Genomic DNA, 27,118 nt, shown 5'->3' with positions numbered 1-27,118 from the left:
TTCCGGGTATTTATGCTTTACGAAATGCGAAGGTTCTTGAATCGTTCCCCACCTGCGGCAAGTTGTTTTTCATATGCTTTCATTTCCATTATTTATTGTTTATTTCATTTATTAAGCATGAGTAATTTCCCCTATGTTGTCCTTGGTGTCACTTTTATTGGCTTCTTATGAAATGACGAATAAAAATCGGGCCCCTCGGTTAACCCCCTTTCTTGTTTGAACACCGTGAAGTGACTCATTTTTTTGTCACATGCCTTTGCAGTACGCATGTTTTGGTCATGTCTGACTGAACCGACTTTAATAAATCTGGTTTTATTTTGTTCACCAAGAATAGAGCTTCAATCTAAAGCCTTTTATTTTTCTTACAGGCTCAATAGATAAAATCGGAAATGTTCTTGAAACTTCGAACACGATTTTCTCAGCTTTGTCTTTTTTTTTTGAAGTGCCTCTACCTTACAAAAGCTTTGAGGAAGTTTCCATGAACAGATTTAAACAAACTTAGTATCATTCTTTTCGGTAACTGAGCTACAGGCTAAAGATTTTCTTTTTTCATAACCTTGATGCAACTGTAATTATTTGATAAGTACGCTAATTACTCTGAGCTAATTCTTACCGTATTTACATGATTGTAAGTCACCCCCCCCCCCATATCGCATGACAGGAAAAAAAAAATAAAAAAAAGGGAGAGCATACCCGAGGGCACATTCGATAACGAAAATTTATTAGTAGCTGACATGGTCACTGGACTACTCGTCTTCACTAGCGCTGCCATGGTCGTTGTTGCTGTGGTCCCACAGCGCGTCGCCATCCAGCAAAATTTCACATTTGGCAAATGACCGCACCACAACATCTTGTGGAACAGCAGCCCAGGCCGAATGCACCGAACCACACACAGCTGTCAGGGAGGCTCTTTTGACAGGTCCGGTTGGCGTAATTTCGCAGTCTTCTGCCGCCAGCCACTCATACTCACGGCGGAGCAGAACCTTAAACTTAAGGCGAAGGTCCGGGCTTGTTTCATGACCATATCGCACTTCACTGGCAGGGGCCGATCACGCATTTCAGCGACGTACGCTGCAAGCTTAGCCTACAGCTCCGCAAAGCGTCCAGACTTCGGCACGTGGGAAATTTCTTACTTGCCGTCACAGGGTGAAAATTTCGCTTCGCTGCAGTCGCCACTCTCGCACCACCCGTTTAGAAACATCGAAATTGCGGCCCGCTGCGCAGTGATTTGTGTCTTCCGAGTAAAGAATGGCAGCCCTCTTCAACGCTGCTGTGAATGAGTGCCGAACGATTAGTGGACCTGGAGCACTCATGATGACTGAGGAAACATGGAAGTAGCATGTAGCGGGCAGTCAAGACGAACATGTCAAACCAATGCATTTCAACAGGGAAAGAGAAACCCGTGAGCGGTGTCTGCTCTTCCATGAACTCTCGATACTCCCTGCAAGTGCCGCCATTCTGAGGGTGCCGCCGCAAATGGGAACAGCGGCGCTTCCATCAACTATCAACACCCCCTATAAGTGTTGCGTGCACTGTAAAACTCTCAAATGTTGAAAAACCCTTCCGAAATGCAAACACGCGGGATAGCGAAAAGCTATGGGTAGGGCCATAGAGCAAACATAAAGTTGTAACTACGTTGTAGCTCCCGTTGGTCTGGCTGTTTTGGGGGTGCCATGTTTTGGTTTCGATTATATGTTGACCCCCCAACTTCAGATCTTCAAATTAAGGGGGGACACCCCACTTAAATTTTCATTTTTTATTTGTGGCCACAGTTTGATAAAACTTCCATCACTTCTGTATTTTGACATGCTGATTTCAAATATTCAATTGGTTTTCCCATGCAACAAGTACTTTTCAAAATATAAGCAATTCATGTTTTTTCGTATGGACTAATTTGGAGCCAAGTTGTCTCTACAATGCTGGCTTAACCCTTTGACGGTTTTTGCCGTACATGTACGGCGGCGGTTTTCTGTCCCGCAAGGTCTTTGCCGTACGGGTACGGTTTCGACCCTCCGTTTGAAATTTCGCTCCATAATGACGATTCACGCTTACTGGGAGGTGCTGCCACCTCTTAGGTCTTACAAGAAGCGTTTGAAATTTGTGCTACCTTCTTGGGGAGATAAAGAGATCGGACTTCAAGCTTCAGCGCGTCGCGCTGACTGCGGCCACACCCCTTTTGCGGTTTCGGTTTCGCCGCGTGATCGCAACGGAGGCGCGCGAACCGTCATTTTTCTCTTTGTCGGCACTCTCTTGCAAATGCTGTGGAAGTTGATTTCTATCTTGATTGGCGCTGCTCTTAGCTTGTTTATAACCGCCGCTCGCGAGGTATTCTCGCTCTCAGCGGCAACGCGCTTTCGCGGCTTCGGTTCCGCCGCAACGGAGGCGCGCGAAACGTGATTTTTGTCTTTGTCGGCACGCTATCGCAGGGGCGGCGGAAGTTGATTTCTATCTTGATTGGCACGGCTCTTAGCTCGTTTATCACCGCCGCTCATGAGGTATTCTCGCTCTCTGCGGCTGCGCGGAGACTCGTGTTTCAAGGAGTACCACACTCTAAAATACTATTGAACATATTGCAGTTCTGAGTGATGCCGACACCAAAATACTGTTCCCTAATTTTTTGTACTATTTATTCCCGACTTTATATATCTTGTACATTCAATATCCGCAATAAAATAATTTGACCTCCCGGGAAAGTTTTTTTCAAAATAATTCGACCCTCAAAGGGTGGCACATCGAAATGATGTTGAATGATCAGAGGTTGCAGTGCTACAAGAATGAATGTTCTAAACTGATTTATGCCGAAGTTGCAGCATGTCAAACTTTTGTAAGCAGAAGGCATTAGTGAAACGCTGGAGAAATTATTACTTTTTCAAAATTTCTGTTACGATATTTGTTCACATTTTAGGCCTACTGCACTCCCAATTTGCCCACCTTTCTGACGAAAAAAGAATTATTGCAATAAGATGAGTAGAACCAGAGATATCGTCGCTCCAAAACTACATTACCATCAAAAATGTCGTTTTGAGAAAACGAGAAAAAACATTTCAGCGCATGTTCATGGTGATTACGGCAAATGCTTGAATACTAAATTGATCAAGGATGATACTGGGGTCCAACCAGGCAAGAATGAAACTTTCGCTTCTTTAAGGGGGGATACTAATTCAAATAATGTTCACAATGTTTTCCATCAATATTCATGAAACTTTCCATTCTTGTTAAGACATTTGTGCTGATTTCAAATATGTAATTATTTTTCCAATAGGCGATTTAGTTTTGAAGATAAATGAAATTCATTGTTCATAATTTGCAGACACATAGGGGGAAAAATGCGCTACGAAATTCGTATTGGCACATGCCTGGGTACTAGATAAGGAACATAATCCGTGCCTTATAATCAGAAAGTGGTTTTGGCACGTAAAACCCTATAATTTAATTTTTTAATAAGGAACATAATGGTAGGAATACTATTTTGATATATCAAATATTAGTAATTTTATAGCAATTCAGTCTTTACTGTTTGAATTGTGGCTACCCTACTGTCTGATCTAAAGCAGAATTGAAAAATTTTAAAGCATAAATTCCAAAATCTGACCCTACATTGTGTATAAGTGAAAAGTCGGTGTTTTGAGAAAACGAGAAAAAAGGAATACATTCACTTTTAATCAAAAGTACAGAAATAATTTTGCATTATTGTGCAGTGAAAGTGGTTAAAAGCCACCAGGAATGTAGTCGCTCTGACCACGGCCACCCAAATGCGGTAAAAACATCGTTTAGCGCCTTTCGCCGATTCCCGGTGGCTTGCATCGCGCGCGCGGCAAGGTTGTTCACGCGGGTCGAGCTCCATGCCGACGCGATATCGCCGCAATACGTGCATGTGATAACGATCTTTATGGCAAGGCCAGATTACCGTTCGCTTTCGCCTACTGCGACGCTGCCGCCCCACACCTTGCACTTGACGAAATCAGTCCGTTCACGGAGTCCTACTGAGGAAAGCGAAGCCTGCCTCGGCGTTGACTGGCGCGGCTGCAACGCCGTCGGCGCGAGTGAGCAAATCCAACACCCGCTTTGTTGCTGCTGTTGACGCAAGAACTCGAAGCTTTTTTTGAGCATTCATCTCCCTCTGCAACAAATCCGCACGCTGCAACATTGCAGTGTCACGCTGAACGCAGCCGCTGTCCGTAACGATTTCACTCATTTTTGAGCTGGCGAGGCCTACTTCGGCATCGTCCGTGGTTTCGGCATCATTTGGGGTTGGCGGCGAGCTACTCTCGATGCTTTCAGAAGGAATGGAGTGCTTTTGAAAGTTATACACTGATCGCTTCTTCTTTTTGCCGAACTTGTGCCTCGTGGCGAACTTTCCCGGTGAATCGAACATCGTTGGGCATGTGCCAACAAACCTACGAGACGCGCAGTCGCAACGCCTGCAGAGCAGAGCCGACGATGGGAACCTTGCGAAGCCAACCACAGCACGCATTTTTGGTCACGTGCGCTAGTCAACGAATCGGTTCGCGTGTTGGGGCTTTTTTGCCTCCCCAGATTTCAACGTCACTGGTGTTCCGACGGAGTCGCTTTTGGCGGGAAATTAAAGAAGGAAGGCTCCTCTTTCCAACGAGACCAAGATGGCTGCGATCGCGCGCGTAGAAAAAGAGCTACACGCCGCGATAAAAAGGGCTGTTTTTGCGCGGAATTCAGCTCGCAGTGATGTTATAAATTGATATTGCGGACCTAATACTCTTCCCTGAGATTCGAAACTTGGTGAATTAAAGGAATATTAGCTGTAGATATCGAAAATTTCGTTTTCAAAAAATCGATTTTTTCGAGATTTTTTCGCCGCGAAGAGCCGTGTCCCCCCTTAAAGAAAAGTGGACTTACAATCGTGTAAATACGGTACCTTCCGAGTTTGAAAATTATTTCTGATCAATGACACAGCCGTATTGACATTTAATAAGCATTAGCCTGTGGGGTGAGTCTTTAAGAAGAACCACATAGTTCTGGAAAGTACGTTTTTTAATTTTAAGTTACCATAATGAACTGTACGAAATGACCTAATTACAATGTGGGATTTTGTGATAACTTCCTTTCTAAATGAGATATTGTAAATCTGTTTGTAGATTTGAAGTGTCCCTTCAAGGATGCACACGCATGCCAGTTTTCATAAAATTGGGATAACAAATAAGCTTTTTTTTAAGACTCTCATCCCCCCTTAAAGCAATTGTTACTTTGCTTCCTCCCTGTGTATTTTCATTAGTGGTTTGTGGGTTATGGTTCTGTTCTGATAGGCACGAGGTTGCAGCTTGAATTCCTGCTGGTGGGAACAGAAAGCACAAAACAGTCGTGTTCTTGTATTTTGGTACAAGTTAGTTTCTCCACTGTGACATCCCTCGTAAATTCCCAGTGCAATTTCAGGATGGGGCCCTTCAATTTTGATTTGTGTTATGGCTGGAATTGTGTGGTAGTGAAAGCCACATTGAATGATCATGGGTCCTTTGCATTTTTTGACGGGTGCACTTGTCATCCTCGCACAGTGGTTGCAGTTTGCACCGTGACCTTGCCGAAAGGGGAGTACATACAGCCACTTGATACGATAATGTGAGAGAAGGTCGAAGGGAGGTGCGCCGCGTTTGCGGAGGAGCTCGGAACGTGAACTGTGTCAAAGGGGAATCCCCTCGTGATTGTCTTCGTGCTAAGAGGAACAATGATCCAATGTTGAATGCCACGTGCAGGTTGGCCAGTACGGCAGTGCATACCTTGCTCTGAGGCTTGCTTATTGCCAGTGCTGTGCGCACAGCTCTTGATTGGCATCCGGTTGTCTGTGAGCCGGTGTGTCACTGATGCGCGTTCCTCCCAAGTCGCATTGAACGGTGTGGTGGCCCTCACAATGGTGGCCTCCTCGCCTGCGTCCTTTGGGAGCACATTGACCGTCCTGTGTGTGTAGGGAGGCAGTTGCATTCCTTGGCTGTCTCCCAAGGGTATAGCAGGCACAAGTTTGCTCCCGTTGGGGTGTATCTTGTCCCCAGACACCTGTCTCCCTTGCATTTTTTTCTTGAAAACTGGGCACCTGCTACTTTCCTGTCAAGAATGTTGTGCTGATAACAGGCACGCCCTTGTGCCTTCGAGTAAGGGGGGGGGCTCACAGTGTTCAAGAATAGAAAGGCAGCAAGATAAGTGATTATATCGTTTTGGGACAAAGATAGGGTACCCTGAAAGGTGCTTTTTGCAGAGGTGGAAAAAGCAGTGGTAGGGGCTCTCTTAAAGAAGTTTAACACCCTTTGTGCCATGCCTTGTCCAACGACAATAATCATGTCTTGCCTGCATTTCCTTTCTTTAAAACTGCGAGCCCGGTACTCTGCGGTAGTTAAGGCCAGGGAAGAGAACATACCTGCTTTATTAGGAACAAAAATTCTCTCACGCTCACCCGCACTCTCCCAACCTGCCTGCCTGGAGGTTTTACAAATTGTAAAGTTCACAGGACGGCAGGTATGCTTGTCCAGCTACTCGCGATGACGTCAAGTCTCCATCCTCCTGTGGACCTTTGTGTTGATTGTACCATCTGTGTTGAGCAAGTTATGCAAATGCATTAAGTGCAGCATGTGTCTGTGCTTTTCTCCTGTTGTGCAGAGTCCAGCTGAGTCCCTTTGGCGAAGAGAACACGACGGAAGCAGCGGAGAAGAGTGGGGACGAGACGGCGGCCGGTGAGAATGCAGCGGACACGAGGTTAGTATCCGCGGCTGTCTTTCCCTCCCCTGGTGTTCACTCACTGTGCTGGCTCAATCGTAGTTTCCTTCAAAAATTAGTGTGGGAAACTCTGGCGCTGTGGTATTTCAGGTGCTATGGGAATGATTGTTAAAGGTGTCCTGAACCACCCCTCCGGCTTGGTGAAAAATGGAGTCCACGGACAGCTGCTGTGAACATTTGAGCCAAATTTTGCAGTCGTGCGTGGTGGGTGGAGCTTGCTAGTGGAGCCTGAAGTCATCTTTTTCTCTACGGCTCTTTTCAATCGAAGCCTGCTACTTGCTCTTTTCTGGACGCTTTATTTCGTAATATAGCAGATCTTTAAATTGGTGCACTTCTTTACTCAAATCTAACTTGCACTTTTTTTCCCTGATACAGCCGGTCCAAACATCGCTAGCACAAGAATCAAGTATGTCCCTAAATCTGCATTACCATATCGCCATCGGCATTTCAAAAAGGCCACCACGTATGCACTTCAAGCCTAGCTGTCATAGCTTCCTTCGTGTGCTTAGGTTAGTCCGTCTCTCGGTTTTCGGCATTTGCTCAGTTAGCATGGACGTGCCGACTGCGAAGACACAGAGTTCATCGTAATGCCACAATTAAAAGGAAAGTGATCACTTGCGCAGAGACAGACAAATCGGGCCGCATCACGGGCATTCGGAGTTCCCAAAACTTGAGTGTGGGATTGGCGCAAACAGGAGAGGATTTTTGCCAGAAATGCAACAATGAAGGGTTTCGGTTGGCTGAAGCAGGGCTGCTTTACCGAAATAGAAGAGCTGCTTGCGGAATATGTGCAAGAGCAGCGAGTGGCACGGCGGCTTGTGACAACCGATCTGCTCAAAGTACGGGCAACGCAGTTAGCCCTTACAGAAAGAGCTAATAGGGGGGGAACTAAAAATGAGCAGGTGCTGGCTATAAAATTTTATGAAAAGAAAAGGCTTTTTTCTTCGAAGGTGGGCAGGGTTATGTCGAAAATTGCCCGAAGAATATGAAGAGAAATTGCAGTTTTCAGCGGTTTGTTTTGAAGTTGTGCCATAGAAACAGTTACCACTTCCGAAAGATTCGAAATGCCGATCGGACGCCGCTCTGCATCGACATGCCCGCCACTGCAACCATCGAAAAGGGGGCGAAGAGAGTGCACATTTTGTCTTCCAGCCACAAAAAAAAAAACAAGTCACCGCAATGCTTTGTTGCGCTGCGGATGGGCACAAGCTGTCCCCGTATGTTTTCATACGGAAAATGCTCCTGAAAGGAATTGCGTTTCTGAGTGGCGTGATTGCGCGTGCAAATGAAAAAGTTTGGATGACCACAGACTTGGACGCAGACTGGATAGATAACGTCTGGCAGAAGAGAATTGGCGGCAGTTTAGGTCTGCGTGGGATGCTCGTGCTCGATGCGTTAAGATGCCACCTTGACCAGCGCATCAAGGACAAGCTTGCTGCATGCAACACCGACCTTGTCGTGATACCTGGGGGCAGGACATCGCAGCTTCAGCCGCTCGATGTTTGTTTGACCAAGCCAGTGAATGATAGAATTTGGGCACTCTACACCGAATGGCTTCTCAGTGGCTGCCACGAATTCACGCTCGCCAATAGAATGAAGCATGCCTCACTGCAGGACTTTGCTGGATGGGTGAATGATGCATGGTGCATGATCCCATCCGCCCTCGTCAACAAAGCCGTTAAAAAGAGCAGGATTTCGAATGCCATGGATGGCACCGAGGATTAAATGCTTCGGTTCGTTAATAGTTGTCTGATAGCGATGACCAGTGATATCCTTTGCCCCACATGTAGGGCAAAGTCGCGTGGTCACAAATTTTAATATTTCAGTTTTTCATAGTGAGGTTTAACTGTGTATAATACTGGAAACAAACTTAGCCAAAGCGAGATTTCTTTGGTCATTAAAACCAGCTGCCACCAATTGCGAAATGCGTAGTTTCGACACTTTATTTCTCTTCGCATCAGTTCTCGCAAAGATGGATAGAATGCTATTCAGTGTCTAGACTGCGAAGTCCATGGTGCAGTCGGGCTGTCTCGCATGCATTGCTGTGGCTGCCGGTAGCCATGAGCTCCTGAGTTGAACTTTCCTCATGAAGCAGCTTTATAGAGTTGGGTCACTTGTCACGAAATAAGACATCAGTTTATTATACCAACCATTGCTTTGTATGTTAAGATTGTAGCTAGGGTTCATTCATTGGTGGCAGCAATGTACTTGGGGCAGATGTTGCCATTGAGAGGGAAGTGGCATTTGTCGACAGTAGGCATCCAAAAAGTGGCCGACTGCGAGGACCGTGCTACGAACGCATTCATACGATTACTGCACGAATTCGTTTTTTTTTTTTTTTCTTGTTGCAGTTGCCATCAGCTTTCAATAGTGAAACAGCACTTCACAACATCCTGCAGTGTTTTAATTTTGGTTAGAATGGACTTCCATTTTACTTTGATTGCTGTCGTCTATTGTAACGAATGTGGACTGTGTTCTCAAATTTAAGGTTGGCAAGTGTGCTTGTGATCTAGGGATTCAATAAACTGCCATCTGGCAAAGTGTGCGTGTGGTTGATTGCAACTCTTGGAGTCGGTATCAATATGCAGGCTCAAATGGTGCTCGATGTTGCTTGCTAATCTGCAGATGAGGGAATGGTCTCTGGGCCCCACAAACCTCTTGTGACTGGGTCTGTGGGCGAGTCCCTTGTGATAGACCAGACAGAAAGGTTTGGCCAGCCCATAGTGCTCCCGTGCTCTGTAAATGGCACTGGGGGTCTCAACGCTTGCTACATGTCCATCTGCCTAGGAGAAGGCTTCACACTTCATCTCCGGAAATTTGTGCCTACAGTTTTAAGACTTCTGTGCTAGTTTAATACAAGGGCTTATTTGAGAAAGCCCCCTTTGTACTTAATGTGCGTCCATTTATGCAATACATTTGAACTTCATTATAATTAAGTCTCATCAGACACTAAATTTCCTCGTTTAGGAATACATGCCGATATCTGCAACAAAATGAGCAATTGGGTCTAAGTGAACGAAACACTTCAATCAGGTGATAGAGAAATGTGCCGAATATATCAAACCGTTATATATAGCTTTCATTGACTACGAGAAAGCGTTTGATTCAGTCGAAACCTCAGCAGTCATGGAGGCATTACGGAATCGGGGTGTAGACGAGCCGTAAGTAAATATACTGAGATATCTATAGCGGCTCCACAGCCACCGTAGTCCTCCATAAAGAAAGCAACAAAATCCCAATAAAGAAAGGCGTCAGGCAGGGAGATACGATCTCTCGAATACTATTCACAGCGTGTTTACAGGAGGTATTCAGAGACCTGGATTGGGAAGAATTGGAGATAAGAGCTAATGGAGAATACCTTCGTAAGTTGCGGTTTGCTGATGATACTGCCTTGCTTAGTAACTCAGGGGACCAATTGCAATGCATGCTCACTGATCTGGAGAGGCAAAGCGAAAGGATGGGTCTAAAAGTTAATCTGCAAAAAACTAATGTTTAACAGTCTCGGAAGAGAACAGCAGTTTACGATAGGTAGCGAGGCACTGGAAGTTTTAAGGGAATACATCTACTTTGGACAGGTAGTGACCGCAGATCTGGTTCATGAGACTGAAATAATCGGAAGAATAAGAATGGGCTGGAGTGAGTTTGGCAGGCATTCTCGGATCATAAACAGCAGGTTGCCATTATCCCTCAAGAGAAAAGTGTATAACAGCTGTGTCTTACCAGTACTCACGTGCAGAGCAGAAACCCGGAGGCTTACGAAAAGGGTTCTACTTAAATAGGACGACGCAATGAGCTATGAAAAGAATGATGGGAGTAGCGTTAAGGGATAAGAAAGGAGGAGATTGGGTGGGGGAACAAATGACATCTTAGTTGACATCAAGAAAAAGAAATGGGCAGGGGCAGGACATGTAATGAGGAGGGAAGATAACTGATGGTCATTAAGGGTTATGGACTGGATTCCAAGAGAAGGGAAGCGTAGCAGGGGACGGCAGAAAGTTAGGTGGGCGGATGAGATTAAGAAGTTTGCAGGGACGACATGGCCACAATTAGTACATGACCGGGGTAGTTGGAGGAGTATGGGAGAGGCCTCTGCCCTGCAGTGGGCATAACCAGGCTGATGATGTACGAAACACAAGTGTGACACAGTCAACAGCTTGTTGAAAGGGCTCCTGTGAGTTTTGACGCCCCGTGAATCGGTGGCCGTGCCTGTTATTGTCAGATTTGATGCCGAATGTGACCATCGTCATGGCGATAGTAATGTTTGCAGTTCCACGCGCTCGGGTCATACGAAATTTCATTTACTGTTGTACACTATCGTTCCAGGGGTTGGTGGCAGTGCCAAAAAAAAAAAAAAAAGCTTTCATTTTTGCTGTGCTAATATGTATACTGTATTTACTTGGATCTAACGTGCACCTTTTTTTCCATGAAAATGGGTCCCAACTGAGCAGAAGCTGTCAAGAATGAAAAGCGCTAGCTACATCGTGATCAGCAGCCTAGCTATTGGCGACCAGCTCACTGGCAAAAAAATAATTCGGGTATGCACGTAGTAGTGGAAAGTGTATCTCAGGTGATGCACACCCAGGCTGCGCTGGGGAAGGAATCGCGAGGCTTTTGGTGCTGCGAGTGCCAATCAATCACGAGATAAAGAGAATTGCGACTTCCGCACTGCTGTTGCAGAAAGTTGTAGCGGGATTTGCCATTCATTCAGTAAATGAGAACGTGTTGACATAATAAGCATTTCATTTATTTTTTCCTTAATTTTTATCTTGAACTAGGCTTGTTATGCAGTTCATAATTTTGTTGCAATAAACTATATCACTCGGATGATACTTTGCCATGATTTCATCCCAATTTTGCTCTATCCACTTGCTGACACTGTTAACGTCCACACCGCGGCTTTCACCATTGCCTGCTGAGCCGACACAGGTGCAACATCCTTAGGAGCACTGCAGCCAATAGGAACTGCCGAGTGAGGCCTGTCTAGGGTGAAAGTGCAATCCTTCTCTTTCTGTTCAATGGAGCTGGAAACGGGGCTGTTTCGCTGCCTGACACTGAGGAAGGCATTTGTAAACTGCCGCCTCGACATCTTCATGCGTAGCCATGCTGGCAAGGTTCCGACTGGTGTTGCAGAAGTCGGGGTATGCCGTAGAACTGAACTTGGCATCACAAGTTTTTGGCTTTGCGTGATTATACTTCTGTAATTATTTTTTGTTGTAACAGTGTGTCATTGTTTCATTCATTTGCCCTCCAAGATAGGTAGGCGAAGCAATACTGCGACACCATGCACAATCGAACTACTGAATGGGCAGTCTCGTGGAAGGTCGGTGGGAATCGTGGGAAAAGCACCAAAGCACGTGACGGCAAGTGGTCGTTTCTAGTCTCTTCGCATTGCTCCCTCTAGCAGTGCCACTTGTTCTCACAACCTGCCGATTTATGTGGGAAAACCACCTTCCTAACCTACGGTGTGGAAAACGCAACTTGGGTGTCGCAGGTGTTCTGGCTATATTTTATGTAGCCATAGATTATTTGTTACATGCATTGACACTGAGCGTAGTAGTGTTTGAAATTGTTTTATGTGAAGCGTAATTGGTTTATAAGGGTTCTATGTAAACGAGGTGTGACTGTGAGAGTGAGCTGTAAGCATGCGGGAGTCTCAAGGGTTTTTCTTTGTGTCCTTGCAGCAAGGACAGTGGTGTAGCGGGAGAGGAGGGTGCAGCGGGCGAGAATGCCATCGACGACACCAAGGAGATGACCCTGGACGAGTACAAACGGGAACAAGAGATGAAACGGTCACGTGCTAGCTTCAACATCCGCAAGCCTGGCGAGGGTGGCGAGGAGAAAGCCGAGTGGAAGAAGATGTTTGTCCTCAAGAAAAAGATCACGGACGACGAGGAGGGCGAGGAGGAGGAAGAGGAGGAGAGCGAGGTAGGCCTTGATTCAGGCACACCTACCAAGTTTCACGATTTTACCGTACGGTTCCCCATTTTTCAACTATTTACGAACAAGTGCCGGATTGAGGCCCTATGTTTTTCACCATGTTCCATGTTCTGTGTTCAAAACCCTCGAGCGCAGTGAGTATTGGTTTTTGGAGTAGCTATATAACACCTGCACTTTGCTTAAGCGTGCTGCCATTTTGGCAACGCTAAATGTGTTGTCTTGTATTCAAAGGCAACAATCATTTGGTCAGTGGCATGATCGGGATCAGTGACAGCAGCAGTGCTGCACGAAGATGGGCAAAGTAATGCTTCTGCTAAGCAGAGTTTAGCCGTCTTCTATTGGAAGGTCTGCTTGCCGAAGTAATTTCTCGGGAGTGGATTGACGAGCAATCGTGTGCAGTCACTGATATTATTCTGAAATATGCGGTATTTTTTTTATTGCGTAGCTAAATTTGTACATATTGGAAGTATAGGAATTCAAATTGGTATATTAAAAACATTTCTAAACTTCAGAAAGTCAATGTGATGCTTGTAGTAGCCAGATCTGACTAGACAATCCGGCCTACTGGTGCCGTGGTCCTTGGGCTCTGTGCAGACGTGGCTGATGGATGTGCAGATCTCCCACTACAGACCATAAATTATGGGATTGCAAGAACATAGTGCCCCAGTGCCCTCATTATGGCTCTGGTGGTCTCCATACTTGCTACAAGTGTCTCATCTAGTTGGCCAACCTGCACTTACCGTATTTACCCTAATCCAACACGCACTTTTCTGATGAAAGGAGTCCAAAAATTGCGAGCACGGCCCTAAATCTGCGTTGCCATATTGCCATTGGAATTTCAGAATGGCCGCCTTGCGCACTTTCAGCCTAGGTGCCGTAGCTTCATCCATGTGCTGTAGTACGTGTGCTTAGCTTAGTGCACCGTCCGTCTTCCCGGTCTTCCTGTTTTCCGAGTCTGCTCTATTAGCATGGAAGTGCTGACCGCAAGGACATGCCGAGTTCATCACGATGCCGCAATTAAAAGGAAAGCAATGACAAGTGTGGAGACGGACGGAAATGGGTCCCATCACGGGCGTTCGGAGTTCCCGAAACATCATGCGGGACTGGCACAAACAGAAGCATTCTACACCAGCAGCTGCTACATACGGCACGGCGGTGCGCGGCCCCTATGCCAAAAGCAATCTGCAACACAGACGAGAGTCTACGCATCTAGGCTCGGCAGAACACAGCGCTGTGCATGCTGTGTTCTCGTTGCTTTGTTGTTGTTGAAGCGAGAGGCGGCAGAAAGGTCATCGCTCGCTCCTGCTACCGCACTTCTTCGCTCCAGCGTTTTGATAAGTTTCCGCAGTCATTGCTTAAGACGTGTTCATGTTTGCTTGTGCACGCATGACACCGTGCTTGTTAATTTAGTCAGTAAGCGAATGTTTATATGTTTATACGGCCGATAAAACTACTTTTTACTTTCCGTGTAGCTGTCTACTAATTTGCTATCTTAAGGGGGGACGCGGGTCTTGAAATCGCGAAAAATGGTCAAAAATGGCAATTTTCAAAAATTGCGTTTTTGAAGTCCTTAATGTCCCAACTATGCCTCTACAAAATATTATGGCGCAATTCCTACTCGAAGTATAAAATAAACGGTAATTTATAAACGTCGGTGAGCCGAAATTGAACGCCAAGCGCGAAGATTTGCCTCATTTTCAAGCTGCCGTAGCTCCGCGCGACGCGTACCGATCGGCGCCATCTTGGTCTCGTTTGAAAGCTGGTTTCCCGCTCTCCATTCTGGCGCCCATCGGCACGCTGTAGACCCTCGTGCAGCGGAGGGATTGGCACCCGTTCTCAAGCGGGAAATCGTCGCGAGACAGCCGCTGATTGGGTGAACCGGGCGCCTCCTCGAGGCGCAGCCCTCTGATTGGCCGTGACGTATGCTTCGCCTTCCGCGGCCGCGTTGTCCGACTCCTTCACGTCGTCTGCTTTCGCCTGGACGCACGTCATTTTTCGAGCTCCTCTTTGTTTCCTAGTATTTTTCATTCTGCCTTTTTCTTTATCGTTCTTCTAGATATTTTGGCTATTGGGTCGCTTCTTTTAACCACGAATTTCTTGCTTTTGCGTGCCTGGTGGCTTTGTTCCGCGTGTCACGATGGCGCGAGACGCGCGCTTGAAAGCAAGCACGCGAAAAGCAGTCGGCAAAAAGAGACGCGCATGGAATAAGAACAGCGCTACATCGTCGAGAACTACAGCTTCGGTGATGCCGCAAGCTGCTGTGCCCTTGGTGGATGCGGCAGGACTGAGCTCGCCAACAACAGCTTCGCCGGTGGACGCGGCTGAACAAACCCCGTCGACGCTAGCTTCGCCTGTGGACGCGGCTGGACAGTGCCGATCAGTGTCAACTTCGTTACCGCAAGTCTGTGCAGTGCCGGTGGATGCGCCTGGACTAAGCCCGTCGAAAATGCCAACTTTTGAGACACTGCAAGTCGCTTCGGATTCCGTGTCGTCGGAAGCGGCCGAGCCGGCTGACCTAAGCCTAACGTTGACTTCGGCGTTTCCGCACGCCGCTTCGGTGCCGACGGACGCGGCTGAACCGAGCTCGCGTGCTCAACGCTTCGACACGGTGTTTTTCACGGAGGCGGAGTGCGCGGGGCGCGAAAATTACGCAGACAACGTTAAAACTTCATTGGCGAAGCAGTCCGCGACTTCCCGCAAGTTCGAGCTAATGAACGTCGGCACAGCAAGTGAAGATGACGATCGCGGCACAGAGTACATCATCGTTGATCTCTCAGTGCTAAAGAAGATGTTTGTGTCCACAAGCTGCAGCAAGTGTGGGATGACCACTCTCCAACTCGCAAAGTGCAGTGAGAGAGAATACGGCCTAGCAGTGAAGTTGGAGCTCACATGCTCAAATTGCGATTTCGCCGAGCGGCACTTCTCGTCGCCACGAGTGCCCGGGAAATCCAACATCACGCCCTTTGAAGTCAATTTGCGGGCAATGAAGGGAATTCAAAGTATAGGCAAGGGAGCGACTGCCCTAGCAGATTTTTGTGCCACCATGAACCTCTCTCACCGAGGACTTCACCACAAGACTTTCAGGGGGCATATGGACACCATGGTGAAAGCTTGCCAGGCAGTAGCTACTGCTACAGAAGCAGCAAGCGTCAAAGTGGTGAAGGACATGTACAAGAACTTCCTGAATCCACCAGGAAATGTAGATGTCATATTTGATGGCACATGGAAAACACGTGGTCACAATTCAAATATTGCAGTAGGCTGCATCATAGAGCTATACACTGGCCTAGTACTGGACCATGTTGTGCTCTCGAGGTACTGTCGTGGGTGCCAAGGGGCACCTGATCCCAGTGATGATGGGTACGGTGACTGGGCTATGAACCACAAGTGCATGAAAAACATCGACTGCAATGCCGGCCGGATGGAGACTGAAGCAGCTATCATTTTGTTCAACAGGTCTCTGGAAAAAAATGGGTTGCGGTACACAACTATACTTTCTGATGGTGATAGCCGCACCTTTCATGCATTGACCTCAGGAGAAGTGTATGGATATATATCCATTGAAAAGAAAGACTGCTTGAACCATGTCCACAAGCGGATGGGGACGGCTCTTCGCAACTTGGTGGAGAAGAAGAAGGCACAAGGAGAATCTCTTGGCGGAAAGGGCAACCTCACCCAAGATAAGATAAAGAAAATTACAAACTACTATGGGTATGCCTTGCGGAGCCACAGCCACGCTGTTGCACATGACCTCGACAGATGAAGCCCCAGACCACAGTTGCTGTCCTCAAGGGGTTGATTCGTGGTGTGCCTTCAATCGTGCTTTGGCGAACCAAGTGGAGCCGTCACCACACAAAAACCCTCTGCCAGGCCACGTTCGCACTGCTCTTGAGCCAATCTTTGCAAGGCTGGGCGACGAGGCCCTCTTGGAGCGCTGCAAAGATGGCATGACACAGAACGCCATTGAGTGCCTACACTCTGTCATTTGGAGCCAAAGCTCCAAGAACACGCATGACTCTTTGCTGGCTGTTGAAAGAGCTGTTGCAGAAGCAGTTTCTCGCTTCAACCAAGGAATGGCAGCAACCAGCAGAGCTGTTGCAGCACAGCTTGGTTACAGTCCTGGGAGCTGCCTCATTCGTAGGAGCCTTGAGAAAGATAAGCAGAGGCTGTGCAGGTCTGATAAAAGTCACACCAACGCTGAAAAGGTGAAGAAGAGGATGGCCAAGAAACACAAGCCTGACAGAACCCAGGACTACTGCCCAGGACTTTTGTGAATGTGTGGCAGATTCATAGAAAATAGCAGGTGACTTTTTGAGCTTTTTTTTTGTCAAAGGCCAATGCAATACAGAAGTTTTCACAATCTTTACATGAACAGATTTCTGTGAGTTTGGTGTTATTGTGTTCAGTAATGACTGGGCTGCATGCTAAAGCATTAAATTTTTCCATGTGATAGGTAAACAAAAGTGGCAGAGTAAGCAAAACTTTGAATGCAATTTTCTCAGCTTTGCTTTTTCGATCAAATGCCTTTGCCTTACGGAACTTTTCATAATGTTTGCATCAACTGATTTTATTGAATTAGGTATCATTTTTTTCAGTGAAACCTCAGCTGCATCCTAAAGCTTTCCATTTTTCATTAAACCAAATAGACTAGCAATTAGGTCAGGTGTAAGCTAATTACTCCTGCATTGTTTTTTTCTTCCTACTTTGATATTCATTCATGACCTATATGATGACTTTTAAAAAATTTCTTTAGCTTTAGGATGTGCAGTAGGTCCTTGGAAATGACAGCTATTCTTTAAAACTAGTTTTTTTAATTAAGAAATTACCATAATGGCCCGTAACAAAAGACCTATGTGGGATAAGTTATTTTGCGATATCTTCATTTCTAAATGAGATATATCAAATCTGAATATATATTTGGAATCAGCATTGAAAGATATATCTACATGCGAATTTTCAGGAAGATACGTTAAGAAATAAAAAAAGTTTTCAAGACCCTCATCCCCCCTTAATCGATGCTTCATGTTTCGGGCGAAACTGCGACTTTTTTCTTTATCGCAGCTTTAGTGCATTGAGAGTAAATCTTTGTTTTTCCAAACGAAAGTTGTATTTCTGTATCAAAGAATGAGGTGCATGGTACTTTTCCGTCGCGAAAGACGGGTGTGCGTTACAATCGAGGGCGGGTTTGAATAGAGCAAATACGGCATTCCTTGGTATGTTCGAGTTGTTAATTGGCCCACGAACACTGCAATTGCCAACATCTGTTGCAGCAACTGCATATCACTTTCATTATCCCGGGTTGTGCTTGGCTCTTACCAGGCAGTTCTTTGAAATAATTCATGGAGCAGAACCTGTCTTGTTGACTTGGCCTCCTAACTGTAATTTGACCTATGGCAGACCTATTTGTACTTTAGGGACACGTGCGTATTATATCGTGCATTTGTGCCCGGTGCTGCCACGTTGCAGGACGAAGACGAATACATGCGTCGAGGCCGGCAGCGCCAGCTGGTCGACATCGAGATCAACTTTGCTGACCAGCGGCGCGGCCGTGGCGGTCGCGGAGGTCGAGGCATGGGCCGGGGAGGCCCCGGCCGAGGCAGCTTTGGTGGGCCCCGCGGACCACCTCGTGAAGGCGGTGAGCGGCCAGCACGAGGTGGATACCACCGTGGCGGTGGCGGCGGTGCTCCTAGCGCTGGGGGTGAGCCGCCCAAGCAGTCGGCACCCAAGGTGGACGACTGGAACGACTTCCCGTCGCTCGTGGCCGCCTGAGCCGCAGCCGGCGTCTTGTGTGCCACCGCTACTGTGCGCTGCCTTCTGCCGGTGCCGAGAGCCGTCCGTCGACAGTGTGCAGAAAGCGATGGCCAGGAGGTCCTGTTTTGCGTGTGGCTACACTATTGACTTCCCTGGCCCCCTCTCCCCCTTTCGCCTTGTTTTTCAAGTGTGTGCTGTGAGACATCCCCCCCTCCAGTCCCCCTCCCCCTGAATACCGAGGAGGAAGAGACTGCAATGGTCAGCGGCCCTGCAATTGCCACGCCCGCTCGTCTCCCCGGAGGACTATGGACATGCGTGTGTGAGCGAGGCGGCAAGAGTTTGTCACAGAGGTGCCGCTACACCCTCTCCCCATTGTTGTGTCACTTCGTACTCCTCGGCTCTCCTCTCTTTGGCCATCGACTGGTTGCGTGGCTTCCTAATCCACACGTTTGCTGCCTTCTCTGCGTTGTTTTTGGTTCATACTTCAGGTTTGTGGGCATGCCGCCGTTGTCTCGTTTAGAAAAAAAAAAATGCGCAAGTCATAAATTTGTTTATTTGTAGTTCGCACAAATTTTTCAGTTTGGTGACTGGATTCACTCGTTTACGTGTGAAGCCTCTTGCGCTGCAGAAGGCCCTGCCCCATGGTCGTCGTGCGACACCCGTTTGTTTGTGGTGGCGTCCCTGTTGTCCTCTGTTGTCTCCTCAACGGGGCTTGGGTCTTTATTTTACCTCCTCTTCCTATTTCCTTGTGGGGAGAATGGTTGCATGTGGCTTGCACGAATGTTGAGTGCTTTATTGTAGTACAAGTTCTTTTGGAGTTTTTTTCCAGAGGGTGCATTTGTGCGGTTCTCAGTTCCGATGCCTCAGCAGTGCGAATGTGTGGAGGGATTTGTTTTTTCTTCGCTGACTCAAGTTGCGTCGGCTTCAAAATTTCGCCTGATTGCCTATAAATTTGCATGCCGAACAAACAATCTTTTTTCTCTTGTAGATCGTTGGCACAGAGTGCGTTAACTTAACTACTGTGTGCAAGTCCATTTAGACAAAATTCATATTGGTTGTGTTAGTTGCATCAGTATTTCATGAAGCTGCTTGCTCTTGCTGAGCTTTGGCTGTCGGGACGTAGTATCGGGCATGGAGGTTATGGCACAATCCAGCAGTCGTGATGTGTGGTTAAAATTGGGCTTATGGTGCAGGTATTGCCTAGCAATTCTTCAGAAATGCTGGCACCATGGTCAGCGTATCGGGTTGTATTTGGTGGCAGTCACTGCAGCCTGGCGGCGGCACTACTCCAGGTGTGCCTGGTACTCGGAGTTTGTCCGTCCCGCATTATCCGTTGCCGACTTGGTTTCTGCAGTAGGCAAAAAAAAAAAAAAACTGCCACACTTGCATTTGGGCTACTGCTCCCAGCTGCTGCGATTGTGCGTTGTCATGGTCAGTTCAAAATTGTCAGACAGAAGTGGGTAAACCCAGCGGAGCAGTCCTTCACACTTGCATCAGCAGTATGACAGCTTGTTTTCTCACAGCTGCTCTCACTTTCGACTGCTGTTTTATGCTGCGACACGAAGAACATGCAGAATATTTTTGTCTTTACTATGGTGTGTGTGCGCGTGTGGCTTGTGATGACAGGCAAGTGTGTTGCCTTATCCATTTTTTTTTTGCCCTCAACCTTGCAGTTTAAACTTTACACAATTTACAGTGCAAAGGTTGAGGCATTCTTGCAACATACCAACGTGTGTGCGTGTGCTGTTGGTTTTCTCTTGGCCCTTTATCCAATTTTTGTACCCCTTCCTTCTGTTTCACGTGCTCGAGGTGTCCATTATTTTGTGCACGTGCATCAGTGGTTGGTGGCAACTGGACCCAAGTGTGTTTAGGTTTCAGACACTGCTTCATTTATGGTGGCTTCGGTGTCTTGTAAAATTGCCACATAAGTAGCGAGTTTGACCTGCTCCTGTGAAGTTGTGTGGGTCAAGGAGGTGGTAACGAGATAATGTAAGCATACACATGCCCACACGTAAAAAAAAAAACTGTGTTCTGTGGCACGTGAAGATGAGAGCTTGCGAGGTCAGAAACAAGCAAAAAGGCATGGCATGTGCGTGATGTCTTTCTGGTTGCCATGTAGCCTTGTATTTTTCTGGGGCACTTTGGGGGGTTTTTTTTTTCCTCCCCTACAGGGTTGCAAACTGAAGGGGACTCATGTCGTTGAATAAACGTCATAGACAGTTATGAGTAGTGCCGGTGTGGTTTCTTGAAAGATGGAGAAGCTGTAGGGCACAGCCAGCCTCGGACCTTGTGGTGTAGAACACGGCTGGATGGGCAGGTGTGCCGACCGGCGCAACTCGCTGCTTCTCAGTGTCGTGCCAGCAGCAGGAGTGGCACTGTGGTCGGAGGCGTGTTGCGTGCCACCTGCTTGAGCCTTGTTATCGCTCACCTGTTATAATTAAAACAATTGGTTTTCAGGGTAACAGCCGAATGAAAGCGGTTAAATTACGTTGACAGAGCGCATAAGTAATTTCTTAACTGCAACGAGCAATTTTCCAAAGCGGTCATTTATATAGTCTGTTAACACGCTGATGGCATAGTGCGCTGTGCTTGTAGCTGAGATAGTTCTCGGAGTTCCGGTAATTGGACAGTAAAAGTGTTCTTGCACAGAAGAAGAAGAGAAACTAGTCGTAGGGGCACCACTTGCTTTACGCTGAATTGCAGGTTCGGCTACAGTTATGCAAGCCACGAGCTGGAATAGAGCTGATTTTGATGCCACGAAACCCAGAACTTTCCGAGAAACACGAGTTTGCTTTTTGCTGTGCCGAGATGGTTCAACCGCATTAAATAGTGCGCGAGCACCACTTCAGGAGCATTCCATTAAGTGTACTGTGAAGATACCGAGGGTGCATCTGCAGCTAATGAGTGTCGCTGTTCCTTATATGATAAGCGGCGCTCCAGCTGAACAAAAGTCCCACAGAAAGAACGAGCAGGACTTCAACAAGGTGCCGGCGGCTAAAGCAGTCCTGAAGACTCGCCTAAACTTGCACACACTTCACGGATATGGGAATGAAAATGATGCGTGTTGAACTAGTGAAAAGGGAGTTTGTACACAAGTGAGAAAGTGAACCTGTTGGAAAGTGGTTGACAACGGGATTCTGTGCGAGAAACTTGACGTTTTGGCAAGTACGAAGGCAAATATCAACAGCACATGGCGGAACACAGTTTCAAGTGCAGCAGCACTTGAAACTGAACTTTTTCTGCAGTCCACAAGAAAGTTACTGCAGCTGGCAAATTCCTTTCTCCAGCCCGTGCCTTCTGGACTGGTCTCTTGAGAACAGCACAAACTTGGAACTCGTGAGCAGCATCGAGCTAATCCATTGCTCCCCTGCACTTTTGACAAGCAGGACGTTGGAACCTGAGCTTGCGCTACGCTGTGTGTGCTCCGAGCGCTGCGATGCAGTGTTTCGTTCAAGTGTACGGTTTGCTTAAAAGCTTGCCATAGCTGGCCTTATGCGTGCATTCGAATTGCCCAATTACCATCAAGAGTCCAAACCTATTTTGCATGCTACGAGCTGCTACTCGTCGTAGATCACACAGATAAACGTTGCCAGACAAGGTAAGACGATTCTTTCAGAAGAATGTACTTGGCAAAAAATGTTCAGTTATGTTTACATGCGTACACCTCGAAACGGATAACCGTACATCACGTTTATAATAGCCACACAGGCAAAGAAGTGAAACTGAAGTTCGGTTAATCTCATTCTGCAGTCAAACGAAGCTGTTTTTATTGCGTGGTATGGGGAACCAGCGCCGAGGCTTCACCATTTATTGGCATCCCCTTCGAAACCGAGCGGTGACAAATAGTCGCCTAGCCTGCTCGAGTTACTCGGGTATGCCACGCGTGCTTTTTATTGTATTTCTGTGCACGTCTTCGACTTTCTCTTCCTTGAAACCTCTCCGGTCGTATCAATGTCTTTATTCACTGCTCTGCATATCTCCCGACTGTTGAGCAGTTGATGCTTCCGTCCACTTCAAATCCCATCGCTTCTGCGCTACCTACGGGTTCGTATTCCATTAAGACGTGCAGACTGGTCTCCGGATCTTTGCTGTTGCATACACATGCCTTATCTAGTCGTGAACATTTGCCTCCCCGCTCGTGTGTCCAGTGGCATAGCTAGGTCCTTTGGCACCCGGGGCCCACAGGTCTGTCACCCCTCCCCCCCCCGCCCGCCCGCTTGCACTCGAGGAAGGCGAGGATATCGACAATTTCCGGGTTTCAGCACCAGTACAGCCGCCTTGGACACTGCGCACGTTCCCCGGATCTCCTCTCCTTCGCTTTCTTTCCCAGAGGTCGCGAATGCAGCAGGTATTCGCAACTCAAATCAACTTTAGGGGGCGCTGCGAAGCCTGACCCGGTCTGGCTACACTGTGCAGTATGGCGGCTTTACGGAGGTCACCGCGTACGCTTTCCTTGGTGAAAACTTTAAGTTTGTTGCACTGCGATGTTAATTCGCGCTGTTTTGTGGGGGGAGAACGGGTAGTGGACGCCGAGCACCTCATTTTAGTCGGTACCAGTGGTACAAAGAGTAATTAAGTAGAAGTGGTCGCGCGTGTGTGCAAACCTCCGTCGTGACAGCGGACCCGCACGAGATTGTGGTGAGAATCGCCGACGCATTCCGGGACCCATCGATCGTGGAGGCAAAGTGTTCGTGCACTGCTGGATTGTCGCAAAAGTGCAAGCACATCTCGGCTGTTTCTCCTGGCACCTTATCCTGGAACATTTGGTGTAGTTGTCAGTCCCTTTAATGTTTCATCTCTACATTGCGTTTCAATGCTGTTCATATTGCGAAGATCGTAGTAAAGTGAAATGTTCATGTGCGTGCACCGTTGTAAGCAGAAGAGATCCTATTATGTGCCGAACTGCAACTTAGCTTCACCTTGTGCTGTGGCGCTTGGGGTTACCTATCACAATACATATCCTGCTTTTTTTTCTTTTTTTGCCGACATGACTGTTCGTTTCCTATGGCTCATACGTTATTGTTTCACAATTTGTGCTCGAGCAACTGCGTGATATCAGTGGCGACTCAGGCAGAACTCATGAAACCAACTTTTGTTGTCTTTGTTAGTGCCCTTCTTAAAGGGGCCCTGAAACTGGCATGCCGCATAATATAGATACCACGACCACCACAAGCTCTGTTCGCAGGACGATCAGACAGCCGTGTGTATTTATTGGTCTCTGTAAGTGATATAGCTCCAGGCGTCCATCTCGCGTTTAGAGAGTGCCACACATGCCTGAACCACAAGTAGCAATGTGTAAAAAAAAAAACTTGACCAGGACCTTGCTACCTTGCCATGCACCGTGTAGCTTCCAGCACACTAGCTGAGGCGAAAGGAGAAAGCAATGCATCAGTGCAATAACTACTAATTCCACTTACAGTTCAATGATTCGAAAAATTTTTGCAGCAGGCGGTGTCCTTTTGTAGTGAGGTAACTATGATCAGTCGGAAGTGTTTCAGTGCCCCTTTAAGTGTTTGTTAAGTGCTTTAAGTGCATGTTAAACTTTTATGTCACTTACTTTCCATTTATTGATATGTTGATAGTAAGGACAGCTCTATATGCTCTCTGGAGGTCAATAATTATCATTCACTGATGTTAAGTCTGCACAAGTGTCTCCCCATGTTGTATTACCAGTGGTTTAGTTATGCTTCCCAGGACAGCCATTTGCACTGTATTCAACAAACTGGGAAGAAGCATAAATTATGGTACATATACCAGCTGGGGTCATTTGAATCAAACCATTCTTTCAGAGTACTCAACTCTGGTGGCCAAACTTTTTAAATACTCATCGTATGCAGGTTTGACACTGTTCCATGTTACTTCTCATGTTCTGTTTGGCCAGATATACCCTCATATGCTAAAAAGTGCAACAAAAATGGGCTTGAGTAAAACGTATGAGGCAAGTACAGTGAACAAAATATTGAGTGCATGTGGTTTATTTTGTGAAAAAATACAAGTAAGGAAAGGGACAACAAACAGCCATTGAAGAATAACCACAACTCTATGCACACAGATCATAAGTGAACTGCAAATATCTCGGAATACCATAAGATGAAAACTTGCATCAGAATGCGTAGTGTAAATCAGCACTTCAATGAAGAATACAAGTTGCAAAAGAATGTGCATTGCTAATTTACAAAAAGTGTGTTGAAGTTGAAGTCTGCAGGTTTGGCCAATGCAAACAAGTGCAGCATGTAGATCACATGGCAACGACCGTGTCTGAAAAGTATGAAGTGGCTGAGTGGCATAAAAAATGCTGGATTTCCAAACAGAAGACCGCACTTACTCTCAAGGCCGCCACGCTTTGATGGAGCCAAGGTCACACACACAAATGCCTCTATGCAGTACAGGCTACTTGCAATATCGCCAGCCATGGCACGACTTCAGGTGAATCACCTAATGCCGAATATGCAAACGTGCCACTGGAATTCATCTTTTGGTGGCACAGCCACAGTTACTTTTAAAATTTCACACATCAACTGAGCAGTCTCTGCAATTATGTTGCTACATGTAGTTAGAGAACAGTTAAAAAGGTGACTCAAGAATGCACTGGAAATATGCTTCAATTTCACCAATGTCAATGCAATTGTTTTTACACATAACTGGTGCCGTCCTGAAAGTGGATGAATTTTTGTGTAGCACGTCACACGAGCATTCAGAACATCGAATGATGGCAGGCCTGTGAATGTATTTACGTTGCTACTATTTATCGTGTTCACAAACTTCTGTGGAAAAGTACCCGATGTCACTTGGGCAGCCTTGCTTTCTGTAAGCCTTGTCCGTGAAGCCATTTCTAGTAGGAAATTTGCCACGTCTTTTTCTTCTCTTGAGTACTCTGCCATTAATGTCCGGAGGCCAGGTTGGCAAGCACATTCCTGTCACAAAACAAAAGCAAGAGTTGTAATGTCCGACATATCTGACGCGAAATGCAGCTTCTTTTTGTCATTCCAATAATGCACGTCAATGTATTAAATTCAATGTTGGAAGTAGGAGAGCCAGGCTTTTTGCATCAGTTAATTTGCACCCATCACACACCACAATCCTTTCACGAAGTTAATCCAGAAAACATGCTGCCGGCTAGGTAAAGACAGCTACCACATCACAAATATATAGAAAAAATAAATTGCCATATTTGCTATGTCCTTGTCCCTTATGGTGTTTGCAAGGCTTTGGTCCATGCTGTTAGGGGATGGGAAATCGTCCTGCAATGCCAGATAGAGTTCAGTTCAAGAAACCAGTGGTTAAGCAATGTGTGCACAAGTTGCAATTAATGTGCACCCATCACACACCACGTGCTACAATGCTTTTACGATGTAAATCCAGAAAGCATGCCACCGTCTAGGTAAAGACAGCTACCACAACACATACATATACAAAAAGAAATTGCCAGGGAAAAAGGGCTATCTCGACGCCTTTATCTTGAGTCCCTCATGATCCAGACTACGCCACACACTCTGAACAGGAGCGATGGCAATCTGCCGTCAGTGTATGCGCGCTGCCTGCGTCACGTGTTCTAGACTATTTAAGCGAGCTGCTCGAGCACCTTTGTTTATTTTACCTGTGAACAAGGCTCCCGTGTGGGAGCCGAAACGTCTTCTTTTCTTTTAAATCTTTATTTGGTCGGCGAAGTGCTTCGGGTTTTTGTTTACCCTTTTAACCATGTTTCATCCCGACCAGACGGGCTTCCGTCAAACACTGAACTTCAAAAAGAAATTACCATATTTCCTTTGTCACTTATTTGGTCCATGCTGTTGCGGTCAGGGGATGGGAGATCGTCCTGCAATGTGTTGTGCCATTACCACAAGCCCGGATTCCGAATCTGCAAGATGCAGAATCTATCCTGCGAGCGCCATAATTCTCCCTTCACAAGTCAAGATGCTGCGCCTTCGTGCGGGAGAAGCCTCGGCGGAGCAGCGTGTTTTGACGTGTCCGCGTGTGCCCGACGGCCCGGCGCCGCACCTCCCTTGCCTGGAGGTCACCGCGCGCGCGAACTTTGAACCGAGTGGCCAGCGCGGTCGCTGGTTGGACCCCTCGGACGACCGTCGTGTGCTGACTTTGTATTGGGCCGGTTGAGTGACAATGGGCCTCGGGGATTATAAAAGCAGAGACACGCCGCTCGAAAACAGGATCCGCCAACCCACCGGGAGAGAGTGTCGCCCCGACTGGGGTGAGATGTGTCACGCGTTTTCGCCGGACGCCGTCGTGCGAGAACAGTCGCGTTTGTGTGAGCTCTCGGCCCCAGTGCCGATCCGTTCATGTCCTGTATGATAACCTGTATATAATGTATAAAGTCCCTTTTGTTATTCTCATCGACGCCAGGCTCGGAGTCTTCGCTACCAACGCTCTGTCACGAAACGGGTGACGAGCGCTACGGGACCACAAAGCCGTAATCGTGGTGCAGCGGTACAAGTTCGTAACACTGGTGGCACCGGTTGGGTGTCGTAACACTGGTGGCACCGGTTGGATGTTCGTAACACTGGTGGCACCGGTTGGATGTTCGTAACACTGGATGGCAGCTACGGGATTGACCGGCATCAGCTACCTCGGCGCGGTGAGTGCCTGAAGTTTACCTCAAACACCAGACTTTCTCTAACACAGGTTATAGTAGCTTAGGGAAGGATTTGGTGTTGCATTGTGATAACCTTGTGTGTTTCAA

The 27,118-nt window shown here is 47.1% G+C and overlaps 1 protein-coding gene and 1 long non-coding RNA gene across 3 annotated transcripts in view; one reads left to right on the top strand and one right to left on the bottom strand.

Moving 5' to 3' along the window:
• The window catches only part of LOC135911264 (SERPINE1 mRNA-binding protein 1-like), a 53,639-nt gene extending 32,993 nt beyond the window's left edge, over positions 1-20,646 (top strand). For both annotated transcript variants that reach the window (XM_065443465.2, XM_065443464.2), the window contains exons 5-7: positions 6,619-6,714; positions 12,417-12,660; positions 18,139-20,646. In XM_065443465.2, the coding sequence (XP_065299537.1) occupies positions 6,619-6,714; positions 12,417-12,660; positions 18,139-18,441 (643 nt within the window). In that variant the 3' untranslated portion in view covers positions 18,442-20,646. The remainder of the gene's footprint in view (positions 1-6,618; positions 6,715-12,416; positions 12,661-18,138) is intronic.
• Positions 20,647-24,382: 3,736 nt separating this feature from the next.
• On the bottom strand, positions 24,383-26,825 carry LOC139049644 (uncharacterized). Its single transcript, XR_011508452.1, has 2 exons — positions 26,180-26,825; positions 24,383-25,664 (listed from the first exon to the last, which is right to left on the bottom strand). It is a non-coding gene; the product is annotated as an uncharacterized lncRNA (long non-coding RNA).
• Between the last annotated feature and the right edge of the window lie 293 nt (positions 26,826-27,118).

Source organism: Dermacentor albipictus, chromosome 9, assembly GCF_038994185.2.
Source record: "Dermacentor albipictus isolate Rhodes 1998 colony chromosome 9, USDA_Dalb.pri_finalv2, whole genome shotgun sequence".
In the NCBI taxonomy this organism is placed as follows: Eukaryota; Metazoa; Arthropoda; class Arachnida; order Ixodida; family Ixodidae; genus Dermacentor; species Dermacentor albipictus.
This window is presented reverse-complemented; position numbering and strand designations above follow the sequence as displayed.